The following is a 25831-nucleotide window of genomic DNA, read 5'->3' as shown; positions in this document are numbered from 1 at the left end:
ATGACTTTTTTTCTATTTGCTTATTTTTGGAGATTATTACTGCAGCAATTACATTTAAAAATTCCAAGAAACAAGGCCACCTGTTTATTATCACTAGGAAACAGCAAGCTACTTCACTGCCCCGTTTATCTGATTGATTCCAAACATCTTTCTGGCACACAATCTATCAGTTTATCTCTCCCACTTCATCACAGTCACTTCTGGCAGCTAAATACAAGATCCAAATCCAGTGTTACACAGACATACGACACAGTAAACCTATGTAACACCGCCACTCTGTAAACAGCTGCCCTTAAGGCTAAGCAGAAATGGGATCTTGGTTTCTAGTCAATATTCTGTCAAAAGCAAGGTGGGAGGGAGGGTTTTAACAGCAGCGAGAAATGGTGCAGCAAGGTTTTAGTGGTTTCTTCCTGTACCGGCAATAAGGTGTGTTTACTGTCTCCTCTTATCTTGCCTCCTTGGCACAATGCACAGAAAAGCCTGCGGAGTAGTAAAGGCAGAGGCTAAGGCACCAGAAGCCAGTAATGCAGAGACGTCCTACGCTCTTAGAGAACTAAGCAACGAGACATCTTCAGCACGACTTGCTCTTCCTGGTGGCCCACCAAATCCACAGACTGGTAGACTAAGGAGTGCCACCAAGATCTTACAACGATGTCCACAAGATGCATTTTGGAGGCAGGTTCCTAACGCTGTACTGGGAAGTGGGCAGCATTTGTGGACAGGACCCCTCTCCTTTTGGCAAGGCAGCATTTCCCATGACGGCTGTGAAGGGCAAGGAGTAGTTCAACTCCTTGTCGCTTAGCAGGGATCCCATTATTTGCCGGCGGGCACGTCTTCTCCTCTGTGTGCAGAGGATCCTCTCACCAGAAGTAGCCAGGAAAAGCTCTGGGCAGCAGTAGGAGACCAAACCCTGCACACAGTCATCTCCTCTGCACTAACCAGGCCACCAGCCCCTCAGCCATTAGTTGAGGCAGAGGCCAGCTGTGTTGACCTTGGGGCCGACAGTGAAATGTTCTTTCAATGCAGTGTCAACTGCACGACTGGGGACACTCCTGGGGAGAGGAGAGGGAGACAAAGACAGGGGAGAAGTAAAAAAAAGAGCAGGGACAAGAAGGAAATTAGGAAATAGAAATAAAAGCTGCGAAGCATCTTATTACATCTAAATAGTGTACGTCTTAAAGCTAAAGTTATAAATCATGCTAACAATGGTTACTAAAATAAAAGTGGATGTAGCCAGAGGCTACCACTGAAAAAGTCAGTCTAGACCTGCCTCGCTGCCTTTGGTCTTTAAGGATTTGATTAGTTTTTCCGCTTTCTAGTTCAGAGTCTTGCATTCAGCCCATGCTCCAGAGCCAGCCAGGGCTCAGGATACAGAATGAATGATAAATTCATTTACTGAATAAAGCAACACTGTTTTCACAGCACAAGACTTAAAACACTTCTGAAGCTGTAATATTTCATTAAGCTTGGCGATTCTGGTTAAAATTTATTAGTCAAAACAGAAAACTCTCATCAGACCCCATATATTCCATTAAGAGTGATATATGGTGTCTCCCAATGTCTAATAATTAACTAGGAAGTGTAAGTAAATCACTATCAGCATTAAGCCCTGATGTGTGAAGACAGAGTTTGAGTCAGGCAATTTCAGCATCAAAAGGCTTTGATTTGAAACATATCCTTTTTTTTGCTTTTCCTCCTTCACCTCTTCACATATTCCCTGAACTTCAAAAAACTCTGCTCGGTCTCCCACATAAGCAATCACAACTGCCAACCTGCAACAAAGTGAAACTATGTCCAGCAGCTCAACCACCAGCTCCAAGCTGCTCCGACCAAAAGCTGGAAGGAGGAGGACAAACTATGTGCAAAGCGGACAACAGGCAACAGCAAGCAGAAGAAAGTTGCTAACATCAGTTTTGTCTTTGGAAGGAGGCGGCGTTGCTTTCCACGAGTGTTCCTGCGCGCGTGTGTTTCTGAACTCAACAAAGCTTCACGATTAAAATCAACCCGTCAGACTCCCTACCCAGAACCAGGGACTACCCACCACACCAGTAAAAAGAAGCACGCAGAGGCCGCGCCGTTTGCCAAGGCCCAAAAGCCGTGATCGCAAAGGGCCAAGAGCAGACGGGAACTGACTCTCCCTCCTGCGTCCTGAGCACACCAGAGAGCTTAAAATCTGCAACCGCTAACAAAGGGCAAGGCAGTGTTCCCGCAGATGTGTCCGAAGGCAAGAGCTTCAAAAGCAGAGTGTATTCACCTACCTCTGCTGACACCAAAGCCATTGTTAAAACTTACACTGGAGCCAATGATGTGTGCTTTCTAAAGAATTCACCTTAAAAGGACTCCGTCTCCATGCCAGTTAAAGAGATGCACACAAAGTACATTGTACAAAATTAGAGGGATTTAGAAATGCCATCAGGGTGTTGTTCAAGGGTAATAGAGATTCATTTCTCATTTTAGAGGTCAATTTTCATTTTAGAGGTTAGGTCTCATTTTCATGCACTATCTATCAGTGTTTCTAATACTACAGTTGCTGACCTTTCTGATTTGCAGACCCCTAAGAATTTCCAGTTGAGACAAAGAGCTAAGTATAGCTGCAATAAGCCTCGTGACAAAAGCCTTGCTTCTCTTAGCCCTCACAGACCCATTCAAATTAATACCTCGCAAAAGTTGATCTGTAGTATATCACAGGAAACGGCTTTGGTTTACAAAGCTTAGAAATATAATCAGAACAAAAGAAACACTTTTTCTCTCTGATGTTATTAAAATCTTCAGAGAAGCCAGTAAAGGCATGGGTCACCTGCTACAGTGCATCAAAGCCACCTACTCTGCCCTGTGAGCGGCACCGCTGCCTTTGAATTCACGAGTCAGGTACGCGAAGAGGTGAGCCCAGTCTCAGCCCGGCTGCTGTAGGAGGAAGTCACGACAGTCCCTCTGGGCTCCCTGCGCCAATAATAATATCAAACAAGGGGCCAACAATGTTCATTTTAAAACAACTGTGCAGAACAATGGAAAAGCAGCACCTTGTACTGCTTCTGCCGTCTTAGTCATTTGCTGAAAGCAACAGAAACAGAGAGAAATTCACCGATCCATCGATTCTGAAACAATTATAAAAATGAGAGAAACCCAGAATTCAGGTTTACCAGCAGGTGCTTGGCTGTACTGGAACACTCTGTCATTCCTTGGCTAAAAAAATACTCAGTTTATTAGTGAGGAACTCTAAAATATTTGCAAATTGCTCATGTGGACTTTTCTGAAAGGAGGTTGTAGAGAAGTGGAGGTCGGTCTCTTCTGCCAAGGAAGAGGCGATGGGACAAGAGGAAACGGCCTCAAGTTGCGCCAGGGGAGGTTTAGATTGGATATTAGGAAAAATTTCTACACTGAAAGTGTTATTAAGCATTGGAACAGGCTGGCCAGGGAAGCGGCTGAGGCACCATCCCTGGAGGTATTTAAAAGACGGGTAGACGTAGTGCTTAGAGATATGGTTTGGTGATGGTTTTTGTCAGTGTCGGGCTGATGGTTGGACTTGATGATCTGAAAGGTCCCTTCCAACTGAGGCAATTCTATGATTCTATGTGTATTTGTTACTAGAGATGGCAAACAAACAATTATTGTGGTGTGAAGGTCTCCTAACGGCACTCTGCTATCTTTTAACACAGAATCCTTTCAAAAGCTCAGGCAAATCCCCTTCATCCTGCCTCACAGAGCCCAACATGACATGTCACATTGAAAAAACGTGTTACTGTTAAGTTATCTTTTAACAGTTTACAAAGCAGTTCTTTTTTAACAAAATCACTGTAGGAAACAAAGAAGAGAAGGTAAGTAAAACTCATCAAGTCCAAGTAAAGAAGTAAGACGACAAACATCAACTGCTTTTCCTCTTTCCTGGTGAAAATGCAAAGTCACTGCATTACTGAACAGAAGCTGACAAAGCTGCATTTTATCAACGTAGTTTCAATACTTTCTAATTTAGTTTTTTTCTCCTTTAGTCTTTGGAGAGACATGGTAAATCACAGGAATTTCTCCTCCTTTTTCATATTTACGCACCATGCAATTACCTAAACCAGCATAAATTCTGACAAGGTTGCCTCCAGCCCAGGACTCATTCAACGTACATTTTACACTGCATTTTGCCCAGGTGTAGAAACAAGCTCTTTCTTTTCCTCCTTCAAGCTCCCACACAGTAGTAGTGAAATGCCATTTGGATTTCTAGCAATACCAGAGAAAATTCAGACTGCAGCTCAAATATTATTTTTAAATCCCCTTGAAACACTTTTAAAAAATTTAATTTTCTGCAATCTATTTCTAATATAAAAACCTGAACTGGAAGATGAAATCACTGGACAGTCGCTTTTTAAAAAACATTTTATTAAAATTCAGGTTTTTATAAAATAGGCATTGACTTACGTATTTTCTAATAACCCATTAAGAGAAGTTTCAAATCAAGCCTTAAAACGTGTTATTAACCATCTACCCAGCCATTTGAAAGATACATGCCTGTGATAAGAGTATTGTATTGCCATTAACCTGTGGGATGGTTCGAGACATCTCTTATTCACACAAAACTCTAAATGCATCTAATTAAAGCCACAAGATCAGCTGTCCATATTAATCACTCACCAGTTTAATTAAGGTAAACCAGCTTGTCAGAAAGCCAGTCTTCTCTCTATTCTTCACCATTATCGACTTTTAATAGTTCACTGGATTAGCAATTACTTGTTTATGGCATTATCAAATACCTGGGATAGGAAACCACAGTATGTGCCCAAGAACTGCTTTAGGCCAACTTTTTTTGGGACACGAGGAGAAATCTACCCTATCACATAAAGTTTTCTAAAAAGCCAAACAATGTGATTTAGACACAGGTACAACCCAGAAGAGAAACAAATTGAGCTACAAGTACCCCAACAAGAGATTCAGACTTGGAAGTTCATTTTGTGGTTACTCGGATTAGCGCAGGCAGGCTGAACACTAAGCGAGGGAAAAAGAAGTGAGGGAGATCTCTCGCTCGCTTGTAAAAAACACATCTTTCACACAGCGTGGGCAAAGAGTGGGCAGGAACATCCACTGCCACTCCACAAGGGACAACAATAAAGAAAATTAAAAGTCCTAGAATTAAACTATGTTTTCTCCAGGATCAACTCCTTTCCTAAGTAATTAGGGTAATAGATAAGAAAAGGAGCAAGGCTTCTCTCACTACTGAAGCATGCTCACCTTGGGAGGAAATCCCAGAGAGGACCTGTTGATTTAGAGCTGCGGGATGTCGGTCTCTCCACCCTATGGGCGGTCCTGCCCGGCAAACCACTGCCATCCCCGTTTCAATACTGCAGCGCTTCGCCGAATGGTCCCCAGCCACTTTGGCTCTACCCAGCTTCTGAGGTTGTGGTGATCAGAAAAACTGATGATTGCGGGTTGTTGTAAAAAGTGGTGACACACAACACAACCCAAATCAGGGGGAGGAGGGAGCAGGAGAGCAGAGGAAAAAAGGGATTATGTATATTCCTAATTCTCCTTAGGCATACCTGCTGCCATCAATGATGAACATTTGTTCTGGGAAGAGCTGCTACCAGTGGAACGCTTAGCATATGAACACTAACCTAATTCCTGTTGGAAATAAACCAATTTCCACTCTTCTCCTTTACTAGAGGAGTATTTCAACCTAATAATAAAATCTCCACTGTAGCATGTCAGACCAGCAGCTCTCTGGTAGCAGGCTGGAATTTTAAGTCTTAATGCTCCAATATCAGCTGTAATGAATTCTACATAAATACGACTTCTAAAAATAAAAAGCCTTTTTCTTCCCTTAAAACCATGTATGAAGGAGAGTTTAAAAGAAAAAGAAATGGGGTCTAGGCTCTCACTGCTGTCAGTAATGAGGATCTTTCTGAAACAGTTTAACTATTCACACCCAGCGCAACCCAAATAAAAATATTTCACTTGCGTTATTCAGCTCAGCTTTACATTACCATTCAACATGGGCCACTACAATAAAAATTATAACCGCTTATAAAACATGTGAAGAATATGAGAAAAGGCAAAGTGGGATGAACAGACTGAACAGAGTTAAATCCTGAATCACCGTAAAATTCCACCAGTGCCACATGGCGAATTCCACTGAATATCAAGACCTGGACAAGAAAATTGTTTTTCCACAGGAAAAACAGATTAATTACAGAGTTTTGTATTATAATCTATAACAAAAGAGCATAGCTACTTATTCTGCTATCATTAACTTGTGCACATTCATCAGATCTCGTTCATTTTTACTTGCTTAATTTCACACTGAAATATACAGGAAGTTGGTTTCCAACATCCTTCTTTATCTGAATTTTTCCCTTTAATAAATCATAAACAGTAATAAAAAGAAACTAATCATTATAAACTGTTATTTAGAAAAATTAAAGTGATACTAAAAAAACCTCTGGATCTAAATTTAAATACAAAGGAAAAAGCGCCCATTGAAAGGTACACATGCACTTTGCAATAAGTATTATACACGGAGGTCAGGATTTCTGAGCAACCTTAGCTCCACCAACCAGAGGTGTTGCTGCTGACTATTCCTGAAGACCACTTCCCTTTCTACATTTTATTTATATATGTACATCCACACACGCCACCGCACACGCACACAAAAGCGCTGCACAGTTATGACCCATCTGAAAGAAACCCCATTCACTGTGTTGTCAGCGCTCTATTGTAATGCACTCTACCCTCTCTGAATGCAATGTTCAGCTTCGGCTTACCACCCTGACAAATAAAGGAAAGCACTTTATGAAACCAATTTAATTGGGAGGTGACAGAAAACATACAGCCATTTTCTTTAGCCTTATCACTGAATTGGCTTCAGCTCCAATCTCTGCCAAATCCCACTCAAGAGAAGACATTAACCAGGTCAGCGGACGAGGTGCTGCGCGGTGGCTGGCAAGGGGCTGGCGTCCCCACAATTACTTGCACACAATGAAGCAGTAATCTTTACAGATCATCTCTCCCAAGAAGCATATTGGGGACGGGAGGAGAGGAGAAGGGTGGAAAGGAGGGAGGGAGGGAGGAAGGATGAAAAAAAACCCCACAAGCAAGAAAGGAAAATGAATGTGTAGCTGCCTCGCGGCTCAGCAGATGTCTGTGCGTGATGTACGAGGCTGGGATAAGCTGTCGTAGCCTGCTGCCAAAGAGTGGTAAGTGATTAAAGCCTCCACCAGGCTAAGCACCATATTTAGAGTCTATGGGGTTTCGAAAGTTGCACCCATTCCTTGCTGTGCTGCCAGATGTTGTTGGCTGGTCCTGCTCCTGTTCACTGTGCGCGGGAGGCAGCAGTTGGTTCAGCAAGGAATGCAATCTGGAACGTTTCCGGAGGTGCCGTACATTAAACCGGTGTCACCCATCCTTCACCCCTACCGAATGCTGAAACAACTCCAATTTGCTGCCACTTCCCTCTTGGGAAATGGCCAAGATACAGTTGTGCCTGGCAGACCCATTTGTTTTACTCAGGTGATTCTCTTCCCTCAATGACCTCTATTAGTTTAAGTTTTAATTTAGATTAACCCCAGCACCCCAATTAACCAGTGAGGGGAAAAGCTAAGCTGTGACTAGTCATATTTCTGAAATCACGATTTATCGAAGTTAAAGTTATTAGAAGCAAAGACGGGCCATTCATCTATTGCTATTTTTCTTTTAAAAATTTAAAATTTCATGGCCAATAAGCACTTCCTCTGCACGAGTCCACAGACTGTCAATAGCAGCTATTTTTCCTCGACCACTTCACTATTTTGTTATAGTGACTTAATTTGTTCTGAGGGTTCATTTGGCCCCTAAAGCTGGGCCTCTGGTCCACTTGGACCCCAAATTCCACCTCAGTATTACCTCACCGCGTTACAGATTTGGCCTCTTTAACCAGTGCACTCTCCGATTTCCATTTCAGAGCCTCTGCAGATCAGCCTGGCATCTTCACCTGCCCAAGAGATGCTGCTCAAGTCCCAGAAATACTAGCAGAGATGCTCTTACAATAAATACACAGCCTGGAGAGGAGTTAGCTCGGAGGCAGGATGCCTTCAGTACATCCTTCATTACACTAAATATTCAAATTGTCCTAATTCCGCACTAGGTGAGGTCTATGGCAAAACTTTTCTTGGGTATCTACAGCAGTAGGGTTGGAAGTGTGTTGAAAAACAAAAGGCGGTATTAAAACTCTCAGTATTTCCTATCTGTAAACACAGATAAGAATTACCAATTTAATACATCTTTATATTCATCTTTAGTCCTGTCTCTGTACATGAAACCCCAAATTTTGAAAGTATTGAAATGTTTCTGGTTAAATCAGTTAACAGAGCACAGTCACGCGGCAACAGCTCTCTTCCACTGTCCTAACACTTTACTAGCCATTCTAATAACTACTCAGATCAGAAATGTCTGCTTTTCTAATGAGATAATGATATTTGTTTAGTCCCAAAGTCAAAGCTCTCTGTGGATCATCAGAGCAAAACTAGTTTTTCGTGCATCAGGTACAGACCTAACAGTGAATCTTACTCCTCAATATATGGCAATTTCAGTATTTCATAAAGCTGGCACCGTCATTTATTAAATAAATCACAAACACAAGGCTTCCCTAAGCTGCAGCCTCCATGCACTGGGTGCGGATTCCTTATTTCTAAGAATTTTGCAAATAAAAAGAATAACTGGCCTAAACCCAAGCTGGCACAACTCCCAAGAAAAGTGCTAGAGAAGCCCTGCAGCTTTCTCATCCAGTACGTAGGTGAGATGACTTAGGTTGACATGAGAGTAACTCAGGTGCTTTTGAGGATCTACTAGAATTGTTTTTCATCATGGGACTCTACCCACAGAGAACAGTCACCTTCAGAGAATTCAGTAATCTTTCTCTTGTGTAGCAACATTCACCAGCGAGAACAACAGGCACAGACTTTATCCTGCAGCCCTGACTCACTCAAGAACAGCAGTGCCAGTAATGGCAGTAAAGTGACATCCACAACTCAAGTCTGAGCTCACGTAGCCCTTTACTGAAAGTTGAGAGCAAAGTTCTCTGAGGTATCTACAGAGATTTCGGATGTTAAAACAGATAACTGAGTTTCACTGGTCAGAGAAATTCAGAGCACAGAACCAACCATGTTAGCTCTCTAAGTATTAAAAACCAACTGGAGCCATAATTCCATCACCGATTTACCATCACCTACCTGGTGATAAAAGTCATCATCATCAAATATCTCCTCATCTATGTCCTTCAGGTGCCTGTTGGAATCTGACTGAGGGAGGACCTCCTAGAAGCACAAAGGTAATACTGAAAGCTCATACGTACGTATTTCTGTCCCTAACTCTGATGACATCACATGCAGTGGCTTGTACACACACTTGAAGATATGAAGGAATGGAGAAAAGCTCCCAACATAACAAGCTTTTAAGGACTTGGAATACATTTAAAGGCAAGGCAGAAACGCTGCCAATGCCAAAATAGATTTATGATACCTTTACTGGGAAATAAATAGGACTGTGCAAAGTCTTTCTGGCAAAATACTACAGATATTTTTAATGTAATGGCAAAAATATATCTTGCAAGTGCAGTAATTCTACATGATCTCTCAGAATTGAGTATTTATTCATTCTTAAATACTAAATTAATAACAGACTTACTACTAACATATTCTGTAGGTTATATGCAGTATGATGTTAGAAGTGACTTTCTGGGTTAAAGATTCTAAACTCAAGAGTAAAAACAAAGTTTTGTAGCCACTACCTCAAAAAAGCAGATTTAGTGAGCATCAGGAGGGGCAAATCACAGACCAAACACTGTTTTCCCCTGTCAAGAACTGACACAGGAGAGAATGCAAACACCATAAAACTGGAATTGAAACATTTACATCTTAGCCATTACACTACAGGAATCAACACTCAGATATCTCCTTCATAAATCTCTCACAAACAAGAATGTTACCTGCTAAAGGCTCAAGCTAATTGTTCTGCTGAGGGTTTTGCTGCTTCTACAGGATGAGTTATATAAACAAAATACTCTTACCGAATTTTCAGGCAAAGATTCAGGGACCGGATGAGATTCCTGTTCCTTCTTTCCCAGCACTGTATACACTGATCGCTTGGTCTGCGTCCGCCGTAGTAATCTCTCTTTGTCCATCATAATATGATCAATCTGAGTCAAGATTGAACGCTCAAAGGCACCGAAACCCTGCAACAACATTAACTAGTGTCAGATAATGCAGAAAGCTTTTCCTCAAGGCAGCAATGTTGCTCTATCTTTCCATGTCAGTGGATAAGCAGACAGCATTCCAAGAGGAGGGGGTTTGGGTTTCATTGCAGGGATTTTCGCTAGGATTTTTTATTTATTTCTCCCTCTCCCTCCCTTCCCAACCTGAGGCAACCTGATGCCTAGCTTAATAAAATGCCTTTGCTGTTCTGGTTCAGATGAACTTCTCGATGATTAATACTAACTCATAGATGTTAGGAGACCCTGGATCTTCGGGTGAAATGAATACGCATTGTATTAAAGTGTACATTTTGTGGAGGAGGAAGCCACGGAAGCCCCTAGTTGTGTTATAAAACACGGGCAGCTTGTTGATCAGCAATGGTGGCATCTTCATAGAGCTTTCTTGCTGCTGGAGACTGGCTTTGATGAGATGTCTGGGTGGGAGAACACCAATACTACCCAAGAGTTCTTCCCAAAACTTGGGAAACCACTTGCCTTTGAAATCTTTTTCCTGCCCATCTGCTCCAAACAAAAGAGAACAACTTTATGCCTTTGAAATATGAGGGCTGAGCTTCTTTCCAAACTAATTTTAAGGTTGGGGAAAAGTGTGTACCTGTGTATTTAATTCTTACTGCTGTAACTCTTGGCTTAACTTGGAACATCCATGATATGAAACTGTCAAATCAACTTGTTCCACAAATCTCTGCTAAATAATAAGCATGTCAGCACACAAAGACTTGCCTTTCCCATTTTGCCAGATGCCAGCTTTGTCTTCTCGTGCCACTTCTGCAAGACGTTGTTCCGATATGTCCTAAAGTCAGCATACCGCTTGGCTACGAATTCTGGGTAGTCCTCCATCTTTAGCTTTCGTTTGGGGAGGCTCCTTCTCTTCTGCTGAGCCTTATCCACTTGCTCTTCATCACTACTGCTAGGGATTTCATCATCACTAGAACAAAAATGCGCAGACTAAACACCTTACACCTCTGTAAGTGTGAATACTTAATTGCTCCGCTACCACCCCTGCTTTTTCCACGCCATGGTGATATTTATGGCAAAAGACCCTTTGTGTAGCCCCTCCTCTGTTATCAGAAAGATTACAAAACAGACTTCCCAGTCTGGCAGAAAGAATTCAAATGGTCATTTATCCAGAGCATCTGTCACCCAGACACGGCAGCAACTGAGAGAACAGCAGAGAGTGAGTATGCTCAGGAAAGCCACGCACTGTCCTTTTGCTGCAGAGTTGGAGACCAAACGATTCAGAAAGGTCTTATTTTGTATTTACCTCTCAGTTCGTGATTGTTTTCCATCTACCAGATGCCTTGTGCCTGGGTATTGATAAAGCAGCTCATCCTGAAGTTCCACTAATACTTTCAGCAATGCCTCCAGGGCTTTACAACCTGCAGAACAAGAGACACAAGTGACAATTTCCCCCTGATCTTTACTTCTGGTGAAGACACAGCTTTGCGGTGCTTAGTTTCTCATCTTGAATCTGAATTCCTGCCACAGCTACTGCATGTTCCATTAACTGTTTTTCTCTAATCAGTTAGAGATGTGGGTTTATCTTCAAACTGATTTATAGCTGTTAATGTCAAACACCACCACGCTGTGAAAGAAAGCTTCTCTCCTCAAAAGGGAGGAAAGGAGGCAGGACTGCCTTCTAAACATCTGCCTGGCTGCACATCGGGGGTATTCTGATCTAATGTTTCACCAACAAATATTCAGACTGCAGAGCCTAAAGGATTAATATATTGAAGAAGCAAGTACTGTGTGCACAAGTGTCTGATGACACACACACATGACAACCACCCTTTTTGCTGACTAACTCACTTCTCTCCTGCGTTAAGTTCCGCAGCAGAGGCCAGCGCCAATTGAATAATATGAAGAAATACAAGGGAAAATGTATATATGTACATCCCATCTAAACTTGACCTCTGACTTTTCTTTCTTGGACATAATATGCATGTTATAGGGAGCAGAAGGAGGGAGGGTAAGAAGAAAAACTGAACTCCTGCACAGCTGTGACTACTGCTGGTTTCTATGCCGCTGTGCACACCACGCAGGAGGTGTAAGAAATTAGATTGTAAGTAAAATTAAATGTAGCAAGATCTGATCTATGGGGGAAACTTAAACAATGACCTGGCAAGTTTAGTGAGAGGATTCTGATCGGAAAAGCAGAACTGCAGGCCCAGAGATCCTCAGAATGAGAGAAAGTGAAGAAAAGATTGGAGTAGAGAGGTGTACAAGATGATCAATACATGGCATGAAGGTTAGTTTTAGGGGGATGAGTAGTTGCTTTCCAGGGTATTTGCAGACACAAATCCTGAATATAGATCCGATGCTGTGTATCCAAAGGCTTCATAGCTGACAATTTTCCTGCAGAGGCAGAGAAAATGACCTCTGATCTTATGTTCTCCAAGGACACACAGTTGCAGCTGGCCATGGGAAGGGTTAACAGCACACTGTTGCAGCATCTGTTCTTTAAAAATAGTTCTTTTGTGGCAACCAACAAGCCTCCCTGCGGAACGCTCTGATATAAAACAAGTGTTTGTCTAGGCCTACACAAACTCTCCCTTTGTACATTGCTACACATCAATCACAGGGTCAGCTCTTACAGGTAAAACAGTACGCTTCTATCAAAAAACCTAAACTGAACTGTATACAGATTAATTTGTATTGCCTTCTACTTTTATAAAGAGGCACCACAGAAAGGGGGAAAAACGCACCCTTTGGGGGAACGTAGCACACCAGGATCTGTTTTCTTGCAGGATATGTTCATGCAGTCTTGGCTTCCCTCCTCACGCACTCACAACAAGCATCCTTGCGGGCAGCAGTAACCCTGGCTGACGGAGCACGTGGGTTTGTCCAGAGGGCAGGAGGAGCACTGCAGTGGTGGGAAGTTCTGCAGAGCTTCCCCTGGTACCTCCTCTGCCAGTTCCTCCACTGATGTAAAGTTAGTGGGGTTGTTTTGCTTAAGTCCCAAAACTGTTTCTTTCTTTGAGTTACCACAACAGAATGGAGAGAACTTTTCATTGCTTGCTTTTTGGCCTTTTTTCTTTTTTTAAATGGAGGACACAGAGATCATGGGTAGAGAGAACAGCAAACCTTCATCAGACAGACAGACACAGTGCAAGCAGAAATCAGCCCAGACATTCAGAGGTCTCAATCTCCCGCCCGTTACCACTGTGATATTGCTCAGTTGTCACCATCTTCAGATAAATTAGGGCCTGACCTCAGTAACAGGAATGTCAAGGAAAAGATGCTTTAAGATTTTTGTTGCAGATCAGCTGTTGGACTTATCCTCCCCCAGCCCACCGTTCATTATAGAAACGTTCTGGCTTCTATATAAACCTATTAACAGATTAGGTTTGCTGTACTTGTAAAACAGTCATGTGTTAGCATCAAAACAATTCGAAGAGACAAACAGACAAAAGCCCTTAAAAATGCATTTGTTGTATGTGTCTGCAGCTAAAGCACCAATTGCAAAAGAAAAGTGCCCCCACCCTAGCCTGAGTGCACAGCTTACAACAGCAAAATCTTTCCCACTGCCTGCAACACAGCCAGATGTCCCCAGAGCTTCCAAAACTGTTTATTTTCTACCCACTGCCTATCCTCCAGCAGCCGTGCTAATGCACCCCAGGCGGCTTTGATCCTGTCAATTACAACTGGAGTAGCACTCCAGCTCTTCTGGGGTATATCAGGGCCACGGCAAGCAGGAAAGGAATAAAGACAAGCTCAAGCTCCCCCAGGCTATGAGATATGGACCCCAACAGAAGTGGGGATGGGGAGCAATTTTATTTGGAGTGAAGGGGATGGAGAGGGCAGGGAAGACAACGACCGTGCATCTAACCAGGTGGGAGGGCTAATTATTTCAGACAGTGGCTTCATCATGAGCCTCTTACAGCAGGGTAATTTCCGTGCTTTCAGTTCTTGTGTATTTAATAGCATTATTGGATGGCATTCTCATTGTTACTGTTGGGTGCTTAAGTGTGCTGTAAACTCAACTTCAGAAGCCAAGAGTCACCCTCCCCTGCCCTCTTCTCATCCAGCCCTGCCCTATCCATTTCACAGTTAATTCCAGAAGGGACTGTTTTCTTCACAGTCTCCTCTTCATCTTCCCTCTAATGCCTTTACACTGTCTGCTTTGGTGAAAAGACAGAATCCATTTGTGAATGAAGGCAGCATAAAACAAAACTGTTTCATAGGTGCAAACTATGTCATTTTGAAGGAAAGCTGGATGCTGACCCTCCTGCTCTCCTACCCCCCCCAGCACGTTTTTTTTTAATGCTGCTCCTTGTCGAAAACAGACAATTAAACAAAAATACTCACAAACATGGAGCTTTTAAGCACACCAGTACCGTAAGGCAACCAGCTAGCAGCTTTCACATGTGATAACCATCAGGTTTGTAGGTCCTGCTCTGTTCACTGACCAAAGCCAGCAATACCTCTAAGAGAACAGGCAATGCCAGCACTGACCACGTAGCAGGGGCCTCCCACTGCCATGAGCTGCGTTATGTCCTAGGCAGTCCCTAATAATTTTCAGTTTCTAAAGCTTTCGGGACCATCAACGCTATGGTTTTCACAAGCACCACAAACTGTCCAAGGCTGAAACAATGCTGTTAAAGATCTATGACTCCCTTCCCACCGCATATTCACCAACAGGATGATCCTGATGCCAACAGCTTATTCCCAGAGCTACTACACCAACCCTGCCATCAGTATCTCTCCTGGGTGTTGCTCTATTGTGTTCAGCCAACCGGAGATACTTGAACATCCCCCAGCTGCCCCTGGCCAGTGACTGCAGGCACAGCACTGCGAAAGCAGCTGTATTTTGCAGTATGTAAAACCCTCCCGACCTGACTTTGCAGGCACAGCCTTTCACCCCAGTTAACCCCAGTCTGTGCCTCTCCCGCCCCTCCTCTCCCACTCTCTGCTGGCAGCTTTGCTGCATCTCTCTTATGATCTGCATTGCAATGTGCTGGGGTAAATACTCTGTCTTATAGCGACATCAGTGTCACAACCGACACCTTTAACACTAGTCCATATGCCATCAGTGAGAAAAATCTCAAAACTATCTCCTTTTCCAGGAGTTACTTCTGCATGTCCAACCTGTGTTATTTGAGGACAAGTGGCTCAGCCCTGCCTTAAAAACAAAAGAAGCTGGATCCCTTTATGGCATTTCAGTACGAGCAGCTGAAATCCCCAAAACAACAACTCATACTCTGTGTGTAGGAGAGGCCAACTAACCCCAGGACAAGCCGCAACCCCTCTTCCATTAAACCTTTTCAAAGCTGCCCTTTGGGGAAGGAAAAAAGATGCTGAGTGGGATCCATCTGCAGCTGCTCCAAGAAACAGCAAACGTGGTTGGAATATAACTTCCAGCTTAAAAGGGACTCAGAGTGTCTGTGGTGAGACGCTAACTTGTAAGAGTCACTTTTAAGAGTCCATGGGAGCCCCTTCATTTTGTGTACAGGAGTGAAAAAGTTGTTCCAGATCCAGCAGACAGCATATCAATCCACCAAGAAAGCTGGGAGCCAGGATCAGTAAATCAAAGTGTGCCTTTCTGTTAATACTCTCTCATACGTTCTCATTTTATACATCCCTTCACCCAGTCAGAAAGTAGCCCTGGAGTATTTAGCTCCATTCAGGGATAGCACTGCCATGTATCAAAGTGTCAGGAGACCCACCAGAGATGAAATCTGTCCTACTGCTCTCAAACCACAAAAATCAATTTTGTCAATGCCAGTGGTTATGGACAAACTGGCTGTGCTGCTGGCGTCCCCCCTCTGCGTATGGTGGCTCCTGGCTGCAGGGCACCGACCCCACAATGTGGTCCCCCCACCAGAGGAGAAGGACTCAGCAGAGGGCAGCTCTGCCTCCCCTGCTGCTGGGACCCGAGCACTACCATGCTGGGGTCTTGCAGGCATGATGGCTTCTGTGCTCGCCCATCGTTCCAAGTTCAGCATTTCCAGAGCAAGGCAGCTTCCCGCACAGAAAAATATCTGTGCTCTTTTTCATGACCTCTAAAAATGGGGTCTCATTTCATCTTCCCAAGCAGCTGCGGAGAGCGGCAGCTGGTGTGGAGCAGCAGGGAGCGGCCTCACGCAGAGACACTTTAAGGCGATGGAAAAAAGCTAGTGCCTCAAGGCCAGGCTTTCAACGGTATTCACAGAGAGCCAACCAGTGGGATTCCCAAAACCACTCCGCCAGGCAAGCTCCTCCCCATCCTGCCCTGGTGCATCCCTCCAGCAGGTTCAGTATCCTTAAAATTGGGACAAAACTCCCAGGATTTTCACTCCATCACTCATGGCACCTTGCAGGGCGTGATGGGACACTGCCCTACAGTTCGATGCCTCCCTGTCACTGCATGTGCACCGTATGCAAACACAAACAGGAGCATCGCGACCGTGATGTACCTGCACAAAACACCACAGGCACAAGGAACAGCTGAAATTCAGAGCCCCCGTCAAAGCTGGAAATGAACTACTTTTTCCCCTCAATTAAATATGAGGATCTGGCATCACACGAATATTGTTGGTATGCAAGCTTTTAATTTTCCGTGTACCTCCACAGGCTGTTATGAAGTGCTCACACAGAAAAGCTGGAACAAAGGTGGTGTGCGGAGCAAAAGCTGAGCTGCCAAATATTGGGAGAGTTCTCCCTGCCACCGTGGAGAGTCACCGTGTCACTACAGCACGGAGCCAGCGCAGTGCCCAGCGCACTGGCCCCATTATGCAAATAAAAAGGAGGCGAGGAATCAAACCTCTTTTACTTTAATAGCTGCACATAATGAAAAGTGTCTTTATCAGGTACATGCATTTATCCCAACATTCAGATGAAGAGGGGAAATTTTCACTCCTTTCAAACGACTGTGGGACAGGAGTTAAACTACAGGTCAAAATGGCACTCAATCCGCTGGCCTGAGAACAATACTTCTCATTCAAATCCACAAGCCAGCCACTTGCACTAGTCATCCCCAGCAATTAATCCCCCAAGAAACACGTTTGATTAAATCTTTTCAAGCAAATCCTTTGCTTTGCTTTTGTTAGTTCACTTCTTGTCAACATCTATTAAAATATGCCTTTAATTCTCCCACAATCTTAAAAAACACCGATTCCACTGTCTTCAACTTTAATCAACTGTATGGCCGGCATTTTTCATTTCATAATAATGTGCTGTTTGGAATTCAAGAGGCAGGCTCAACATCAATCATTCGGCAAGAATTTTTCCACTGCAATAAATATGCAAATGAGGAAAGCCAGTCAGTCGTATTTCAGGCCCGACTTGCTAGTGTTTTAAAAAAGACACAAATTTATTAATTGCCGTTGGCCAGCGGAATCCTATTACTTTGGGCATTGATTACAAAGCTGTGTGAGTGATTATTGTGCAACTCGCAGGCTATCCAGGCATGAGGAAAAATTATTAAAGCAAGGCAGAGATTATCAACTCAGAATAACAATAAGCTTTAACATTTTAGGCCTCTAACTTCTTCAACAAAGAATTACGCCAGAGCTCCAGTGTATCATAATTCTGAAGTCTGTCAGTATTACTTTTGGAGCTTGCTCTATATTCCCAACAGCAAAGCAACGTTACCAGTCAGGAAAAGGCGGGGGGAATTCCTCCAGGTATCGCATCGTAAACATGGGGCTTTGGACAACAGCTTTTCTGTAATTCCCGCTGCGTCACTAACTCTAGGAGGAACAATATGGGGCAGACAGGACTTTTGCTGTCTTCAGAGCTACACCCCTGTATGTCCTGGTGCCCCAAACCCAAGGTGGCACAGAAATAAAAGGCTACTGACAAGCATAAGACAGAAGCTACAAGAGCCAGCCCAGACTAAATTCCAGGCTTGCTGCAAGCCCTTTAGCAGCAGAGAGTGATCGGATTTTTTTTTTAGAGGTGGTGTAGTTACGTGTAGGTTTCTCACAGAGTTCAGCTGAATCCTAGCACAAAGCACTTGTAAATCTGTCCAGGTTATTTCAGGAAATGATGGAAGTAACATTCCCTTCACGCTTCCCAAAACACTGAGTTTGTGGAATTCTAGCAAATGATGGTAGGAAAAAGGCTGACTTTTCTGCTGATTGCAAGAAAAAGGTCTGCTCCATACCCAAGGCCCAATTCGCTGGTTCCATTGGAATGCAAATGATGCAACAGCCTTTGCAGAGGGGAAAATTGTATTCCTTCAGCACAAAGGAGCCAATGCTGCAAACCCCTTTCACACAAGCAGTTCAACTGACTCCCAAAGAGTTACGGAACTCAATTTAGCCCTTTCACTCTAATATTACTGCATTTGACAGTAAGGACAACAGGATCAGACACAGATGAGTTTGCTAAAAGTAAAGAAGATAACTAGATGCAACAACAGAATAAAAGGCTTGGTATTCAAGGATTTTATTAGTGGGGACTGGGGGAGGGGGAAAGCTGAGAAGGGAGAGAAAGAGAAACACTTCCGTGAAGTTCATGCTCTACTGGTTCGCCTCAACCATCATCTTTTGATATCAGCCCAAACCTGGGAGGGGATGGGGCTTGTAAAAATGAGATTTATAAAAACTGATGGTTTACATTACTGTAAATGTAAAGAAGCTGATAGCATGCATTCCCATCTCTGCCAGGCAGGAATCCCCAAGTACACATGCAAGAATGCAAAAGGAAGAAGAAATGTGAAATTTCATAGTTATCTAGATATTAAGGACAGAAGGGAACATTAGCCCATGTAGACTGACCTCCGCATATAATACCAGGCCATTAATTACATTTATCATGACAAGCACTGAGTTTCCATCTCAAGGTAACCAATTGCCAATTAATCCCAGTTAGCTGACATTTGCACATGCTCGTCTGGATGCTTTGCAAGCCTTTGTTTCCCTGCATCTTGTTTGTGGAGTATACAGGACTAACATGCACAAGTATTTAGCTAAACTCAATTTAATTAGCTATTAATTAACTTGGGAAACTCAAGTGTAGGCAAACCTATTTGATGTGCTTAAAGTGTGGCGTAATCCCAAGGTCTGGAGCTTGGATGTGTCAGGTCAACAACTATGGACTCTCCCAGCATTTCTTGCACTAGAATTTAAGACAGCTTTAAAATAAACCTCCGACGCCAATAGTGTCCAACACATATGGCTATGGAGATAACCTATAAAATGGGAGCATTTCAATTTTACCACATCTATACAAGAGAGGCAGACAAAAATTCTGCTCAGAAAGACTAAATACCAAAAGCTAAAAGCCTTGGCACTCAGTGAGGAAGGGCAAAACCTTTTTTTTTTTTTCCTGAAAAAAGCCCCAAACTACATGTTAAATAAACATTCTGCACTTCTCCCACTACATCCTACACAGGATTTTTGAACAATTCATGGGCAGCAATGACAGAGAACAAAATATTTTCCTGGTAGCTCACAGAGCCCAAATTCTGCACATGCACAAAACCTCACACCGCCATCACCCAACTAAACACGCAGACAAACAACAACTGAGCTCCAAAACTGAGACCTGTGTCTTTGTCTAAATCTTCTCACTTTGTATCTTTTCTCTCTCACTCGCTGGCACGTACACAGAATGGCCACTCATGAGCCTGGGAGCTTCTCATCCTTACTGACCCTCATTCTTACCGAAAGCTCTCCAAGGCAGAGGATCATTACAACAAAATTTGCAAAAAAGGGTCCGATTCATTCATTTATTTTAGTCGACAGAAAAGTCTTCATTAATGTCAACAGGCTTTGGCTCAGTCCCAAAAAGAGTTGAATAGATTCTTCACTAGATCAGAGAGGAAAGGTGAAATTTGGGGACACCTGCATCCACATCCACTTAAATCAAATTCAACCCTGCACGAATTGACAAGCACGATGTTTTTTGTATTCATAAAGTGTCTACACTAATACAATTCAATTAAAATGAACTACCAGTTTTAAGTGGGCTAGATCTGATCGCAATAATTTACACTCAGGCTTGAAACCCAGTTCTGCTGTCACACATTTGTGCAGGCTCCCAGTAAAATCTTCAAAGCAAGAATATATTTAAGTCCATGATCTTGCCTAGCACCAATTAATCCTGTAACTGCTCTATGCCTCTGGAAACTGTGTAATCTGCCTGCGCCTCAGTTCCTCCCCCACTCCCCGGTGACACCTACCCTGCTCTGTATTAATGTATTATCATCTCCAGATGTATGTATGGATACATTTGAGTTTTAAAAGTGATCCACGAGTAAAGATGATAACAAAATTATGACTGGAATTATTGGCAGCTGATTCCCACAGGCTTCTCTGAAAAATTCCAAGCCTGTGTCAATAAAGCACGTTGCATCTGACAGCTTTTCTCTAACCAGATGTGTAAAATGACAGCCAGGTGCAGGCGAGGAGCAAGGCAGAGGGTGAGCCCATCAGAGGGTGCATGCTGCACAACCGGAGAGGAGGACACCTTCCCCAACACATCCTCTCTTACAGGAAGTGGTAAAGGTTCTCCGGTACCTACAGCAGACTCAGTCTTATCCAAAATTAGTCAATGCTTAATCAGCTTCTCTGACAGGACTTACCTGGATGTTGCATAGAATGTAATTTTTTTTTTTTTTTTTTTTTTTTTTTAAAAGATCAGGAATCAGAGTAACAGAACACAGAAAAAAATCCTCTAATAAAAGACACTGAGAACACACAAAAACCCATGCACTAACCAGATACTAAAAAGAATCTTTCCCTCTGTCCTGAGTCCCTTTTCAGCAAAATATTACAGAACTAACCCAGAAGAAAATGAAGATAGTCAGCATGAAGCATTCATACAGAAATGTTTAATATGCAAGAATGTAAAACCAGAAAACACATGGCATCTTTGGAGGTCTCCTGCTGGCAATGAACGTAAGTGGGATTCTTAATCACATCCTTAAGAGGCCTTGTCCACAGATGTGCTGTTTAGTCACAAACCACACTTATTTGTCACGGGAGCAGTTAACCAACCTGCTGTACCAAGAGCCCAACTCAGGCAGTTATTATAAAGGTCCTCACAGCTCCAAGCAGAAGCACAGTCCTTTACCAGCACACTCGCTACAAATGCACCTACTTCCACTCCAGAAACAGACACTTCTGGATTAGTCGAAGTGTTTGGACTGGACTGCACATTTTAGGAACATATGTCAACATCTCCTTCATTTCCCAGAAGGCACCAAACACCCAAACTTGTGCAGTCCCAGGCAAGTCCTGCAAAGTTCTATAAGTGCTCCTACTGGCTAATGAAAGATTATGAATAGTGAGTTGCTTCTTGCAAACTTTACCTGTAGTTCACACTTGTTTCTCTCATTTCATTTTTACACATCTTTCTTTTGAATAAAGTTTCTTCACAGCACCCCATTTAAAACACATATTGAAGGACATAAAAGGTGCACATGCTCTAGTATTCTGCAGTCCCAACCCAATACGGAGACGGAAAGGCAGGACTGTGAACCACTGTTTGGGCAACAATTGCCATTTCCTATTTCAAGGTGTAATTACAGCCCTAGCGTGGCCACAAAGAAACACACTCTCCGTAGTGCCATACAGGCTGCAAGGAGCACCGCTGCTGCATACAAAAAAGGACCGGTCTCCACCATTACACTTATTCCCAGGAGGCAAAATGCACTATTCTACTGTCCTCAGGCCCCTGTGCAGTGTGCTCGTGGAGTGAACAAGGTCACCCAGCTGTGCTAACTGCAGCACTCTTTAACACCCAGTCTCCAGTATAAGCTCATCTCTTTGTGTGAATGAGCCCAACACAACAATTCTTCTGGAGGGATTTCAAAGGAGATACTACAGAAATGCCATATGATGGGGGAAACAAGGTTTCTTCTAGACAGTACATCCTCCTGAGTACAAAGAATACAGGAATTGCATCCTGTCCATGGATGGAATGCCACTAGCTCATAGCCACAGAGAATGTCCATAGTTGAATCATCTAGAGTAACATCACAGTAATCAAGAAAATAAGATATAGTTGGCTAGAGAGAATACAAATTAAAGTTCAAACATCACCATGAGCAGAGATTTCAGCAGAACTTAAAAAGCTGTACAAAATTTTCTATCTATTAGCAGCAGACAAGGCGCTGTGCTGAAAAGTTGAGGCTGCTGCCAGGCAGAGCTCACCGCTGCTGCTCCATTAATGCATTAATAACCCAGGCAGGTTTGGGGATAATGGCCTTGCAAGCACATGGAGCATTTCATTTGTTTTTTTTATCTGATTCACTTTATTGAGGTTTATTTTCTTATTGATCACAAACCTTTGTATAACTTCTCCACAGCTCTACAAAACATAAGTTACAGTTAATATTTGTTGTCCCCACTTTTGTTCCCTCAGTGAGCAAATCCATTCTTACAGACCCTGCACGTCTACCTTTTACCAAAACCAGTATTTTCTCCATTTCTCCAAAACAACTTATCTTGGGCTTATGCTGAAGAATAGAAATGTGGGATTCCAGTATTTTCTCTTAATCCACTGACAGATGGAGTCAAAGCGAAAAAAAACCCAAACCATAAAAATTCAGCTGGTAGTTATACTTCAGGAACCTATTGAACTCCTGGAAAGTGAAATCATATACATACGAAAACACACAACTACTCATCTGTTTAAAGTCTTGCTATTTCCATCAGCATCTTGCCTTCTGCAAGAGCCTCACCTGTGTTTCTATGTTTTTAATTCTTCATCTTGCCAACTAAAAACTCGAAATAACATATTATACCATTTAAAAATGAAAATTCCCAGTTCTTGTGTGAAGTATAAAGTATCACTGCTTAACTACTAGCCACTGAAACATTCCAAGCTCAGTATTTTTAACAAGAATTGTAAAGAGAAAATAATTAAAATAGCACAAACAGAACTACATGGCCGTATTGGGAAGCCCAGCTGCCCAGGGCACACACAACAAGAGCTTCTACCCTCTGTTGATGAGAGATATCATTTCTTAAAGCTCTCGTTGCCCTCCTGACCCCCAATTAGCTGTGGGGTTTTTTGTCACTGAATCAAGATTTAACATAACAAGCCCCAAACCCAAGACCTGTTTAATTCCTGACACTGGATATGGCTTCACTAATGTTGCTCCCACCTCTTCTTTGGCTCTTTCTTGCCCTTGAGGTAATTTTTTGTGACATTTTCATGAGATCCACTTCTAACCTTCCTCCCCCTTGAAAACGTACATCGAAATATGAATGGCAGGCATGCAATCTGTGCAGAGACACAGCACAGAAACTTGCACCTTGCACTCTTTTTCTATGTAAATAATGCAAGGATCCTGCGGGAACATGCCAGGGATTGGAATTTTTAATTAATGGGTCTCTTTAATGTGCAAATCAGGAGCAGATTGCAAATTCTGACTTGCATTGATTATGAAAAACATTAATTGAACGTGCAAGACCCCAAACAGAGGCAACATCTCAAGCCCTGGACTAGACTGGAAGATACGGTGCAAGAGAATACAAATGTATCTTGGCGAAACAGACCACTCCAGGCAGCAGCACCTCACACGTGTGCAGTGCATTGAACATTTGCGCTGCATTCAGAGCGCAGCCGCTGTGATTTCAGCATTAAAAACCACTCAGACTTTCTCCATGTATGCAAAACAGGAATAAACATGAGCTCTCCATGACCACAGTTTGGTCTCCAATTTGTATGTAAAAAGGGTGACAGAAAAAAAAAATCTGGAATATAATTAAAGATTTTCTTTTAAAAAAAAGGGAAAGAAAAAGTAAGACAGTGCAAACAAAGCAATGCTGTCTCTTTAAACTGAAATTCATCCTATATAAATTATGGCCATAAACTTTTCCTGCAGTGCAGCCTAATTAATTCTTGTTCTATACACAAAGGGAAATGCTGGGTGACAAATGGGTGTGAAGCCTGAAAGCTGCCAGGTCTGCAAAACATTTTCTACTTCAATTTATAAGCAATTTTGTAGTAAATCATCCACCAGAACCTGAGATCTCAGGAATCCAAGATTGTCCAAGGCACGCTGTATCATTTAAATAAAAAAAAAAATCATAAAAGATTACAAAAATAATAAATTAAACAGTTGAGGTTTTGTAACCTCCAACCTCAAAATTTGGAAAACAAGCACGACCTTACCATTTTCACTCAGATTTGGCTTTAAAACTGCAAATGTATAGAACATTGCTGTCTACTCTTTAACACAATTATACTCAGTCCCTTAGGGAATTCCTCTACCACCACAAGCTGCGCAGAGGGCTGGCACAAGTGGGAGATACCAAAGAGGCAGATATAGGAAGGCCTGTTTTCCATTGCAAAAAATTCACCCTTCCCGTGAGCACAGCGCAGAAATGTCACACGCAATGGAAGGACTTGGGATAAACTACAGAAAGCATTCTAGCGCAGCTTTCAAAGGGATGCGAGGGACTCGCCCAGCACCTCAGAGCGAGCTGGGTGCCGAGAGCTCGGTGCTCTCCTGCCCTTAGCAGGGTACACCCAGAGTCTGGATTTTTGGCACCAGCTTCTCTGTGCAACTTGAACACCGAATCATTTCCTTCTATTCAGTGAAGATGACGAAAACATGCCAAATTTATTCTGTGTATTTAGAAAGAAGTGCTTAGGCTTCCCCAAAAAGAGAGTATCATCCAGTCCGAAACAGTGCCAATGTCATGATTATTGTTCAAAAGTGAAGCACATAACGTACAATGGAACCACCTCAACACTCAGTATTTACAAAGTGAATATCCCACTCATCTTTAAACTTTCTCATGCACAATTCTCCTAATTTTTCTCCTCTGTGGAATGGGATCCTACCCATAAGCTGGTAATACAACTGGGATGAGAAACAGAAACGTGTACCCAGCCCAGCACTATTTACAATAAAGTAAAAAAGCTTATTTTTATAGAAGCTACTGAACCACTTGGGAATAAAAATTAGGACTTTTATTGGAAGATGATTTATAGTAAGTGAGGGGTTTTCCCCCCTCATAAATCAAGGTGCATCAATTAATGGAAGAACTTTAAATATATTATGACATATATTTTCAGAAAGGATTTAGTTTCACCTCCTGAACTGACAGGTCACAGCCCTGCTACCCAGGCAGAAGCTGTAACACAGCTCACACTGCCCGCAGGGTAAAGCTCTAGCTGTTGATGAGACATGAATCCCTTTCCCAGGGCCCAAAACAGCAAAGTGCGAGAGAAATGGGTCTTTGCCACGTAACACCAACTACATCCCTAGTCTTTCCTAAGATCTTCATGTATAAATTTACTCCTTTTTTCATGCTTCGCACCTTGCAACTTCTGGGAAGAGCATCTTTGCAGGGCAGCGAAAGATAGCTGCACTGGACAACAGTGCAGCTCATCAAAAATTACTTTTTATTGTAACCTACTTTACTGTTATATTTTAAAAAAATAGAAATTAAAAAAGGAATGTAAATTTGGTCCCTTAGAGAACAGTGGAAAACACTAAACAAGCATAATAGTACCAGAACGTTCCTAAACTCATTACTTCCACCTGCCAGTCTGAGCACTTCCTCTGCTAACTTCACCCAGGTCACTCCTGCTTTATTTTCTTGCTCTCTTCACAGATGAAATACAGAACACGAACCCAGGCTATCAGGAACATCAGCATACACTACTCCATCTTGCCTGCCCAGATTATGAAAAGAAGGTGGGGAGGGAATCACTGAGCAGTTA

At 42.7% G+C, this 25831-nt stretch overlaps 1 protein-coding gene across 2 annotated transcripts in view; it reads right to left on the bottom strand.

Annotated features, from left to right (window-relative positions):
- Positions 1-25831, bottom strand: part of AATF (apoptosis antagonizing transcription factor) — a 56051-nt gene that overhangs the window by 23798 nt on the left and 6422 nt on the right. For both annotated transcript variants that reach the window (XM_074595502.1, XM_074595504.1), the window contains exons 5-8: positions 11484-11598; positions 10943-11147; positions 10019-10183; positions 9183-9266 (exon numbers count right to left, since the gene is read on the bottom strand). In XM_074595502.1, coding sequence (XP_074451603.1) covers positions 9183-9266; positions 10019-10183; positions 10943-11147; positions 11484-11598 — 569 coding nt within the window. The remainder of the gene's footprint in view (positions 1-9182; positions 9267-10018; positions 10184-10942; positions 11148-11483; positions 11599-25831) is intronic.

Source organism: Larus michahellis, chromosome 7 (assembly GCF_964199755.1).
Source record: "Larus michahellis chromosome 7, bLarMic1.1, whole genome shotgun sequence".
Lineage (NCBI taxonomy): Eukaryota > Metazoa > Chordata > Aves > Charadriiformes > Laridae > Larus > Larus michahellis.
Note: the sequence above shows the minus strand (reverse complement) of the source record. Positions and strands in the feature narration are given on the sequence as shown.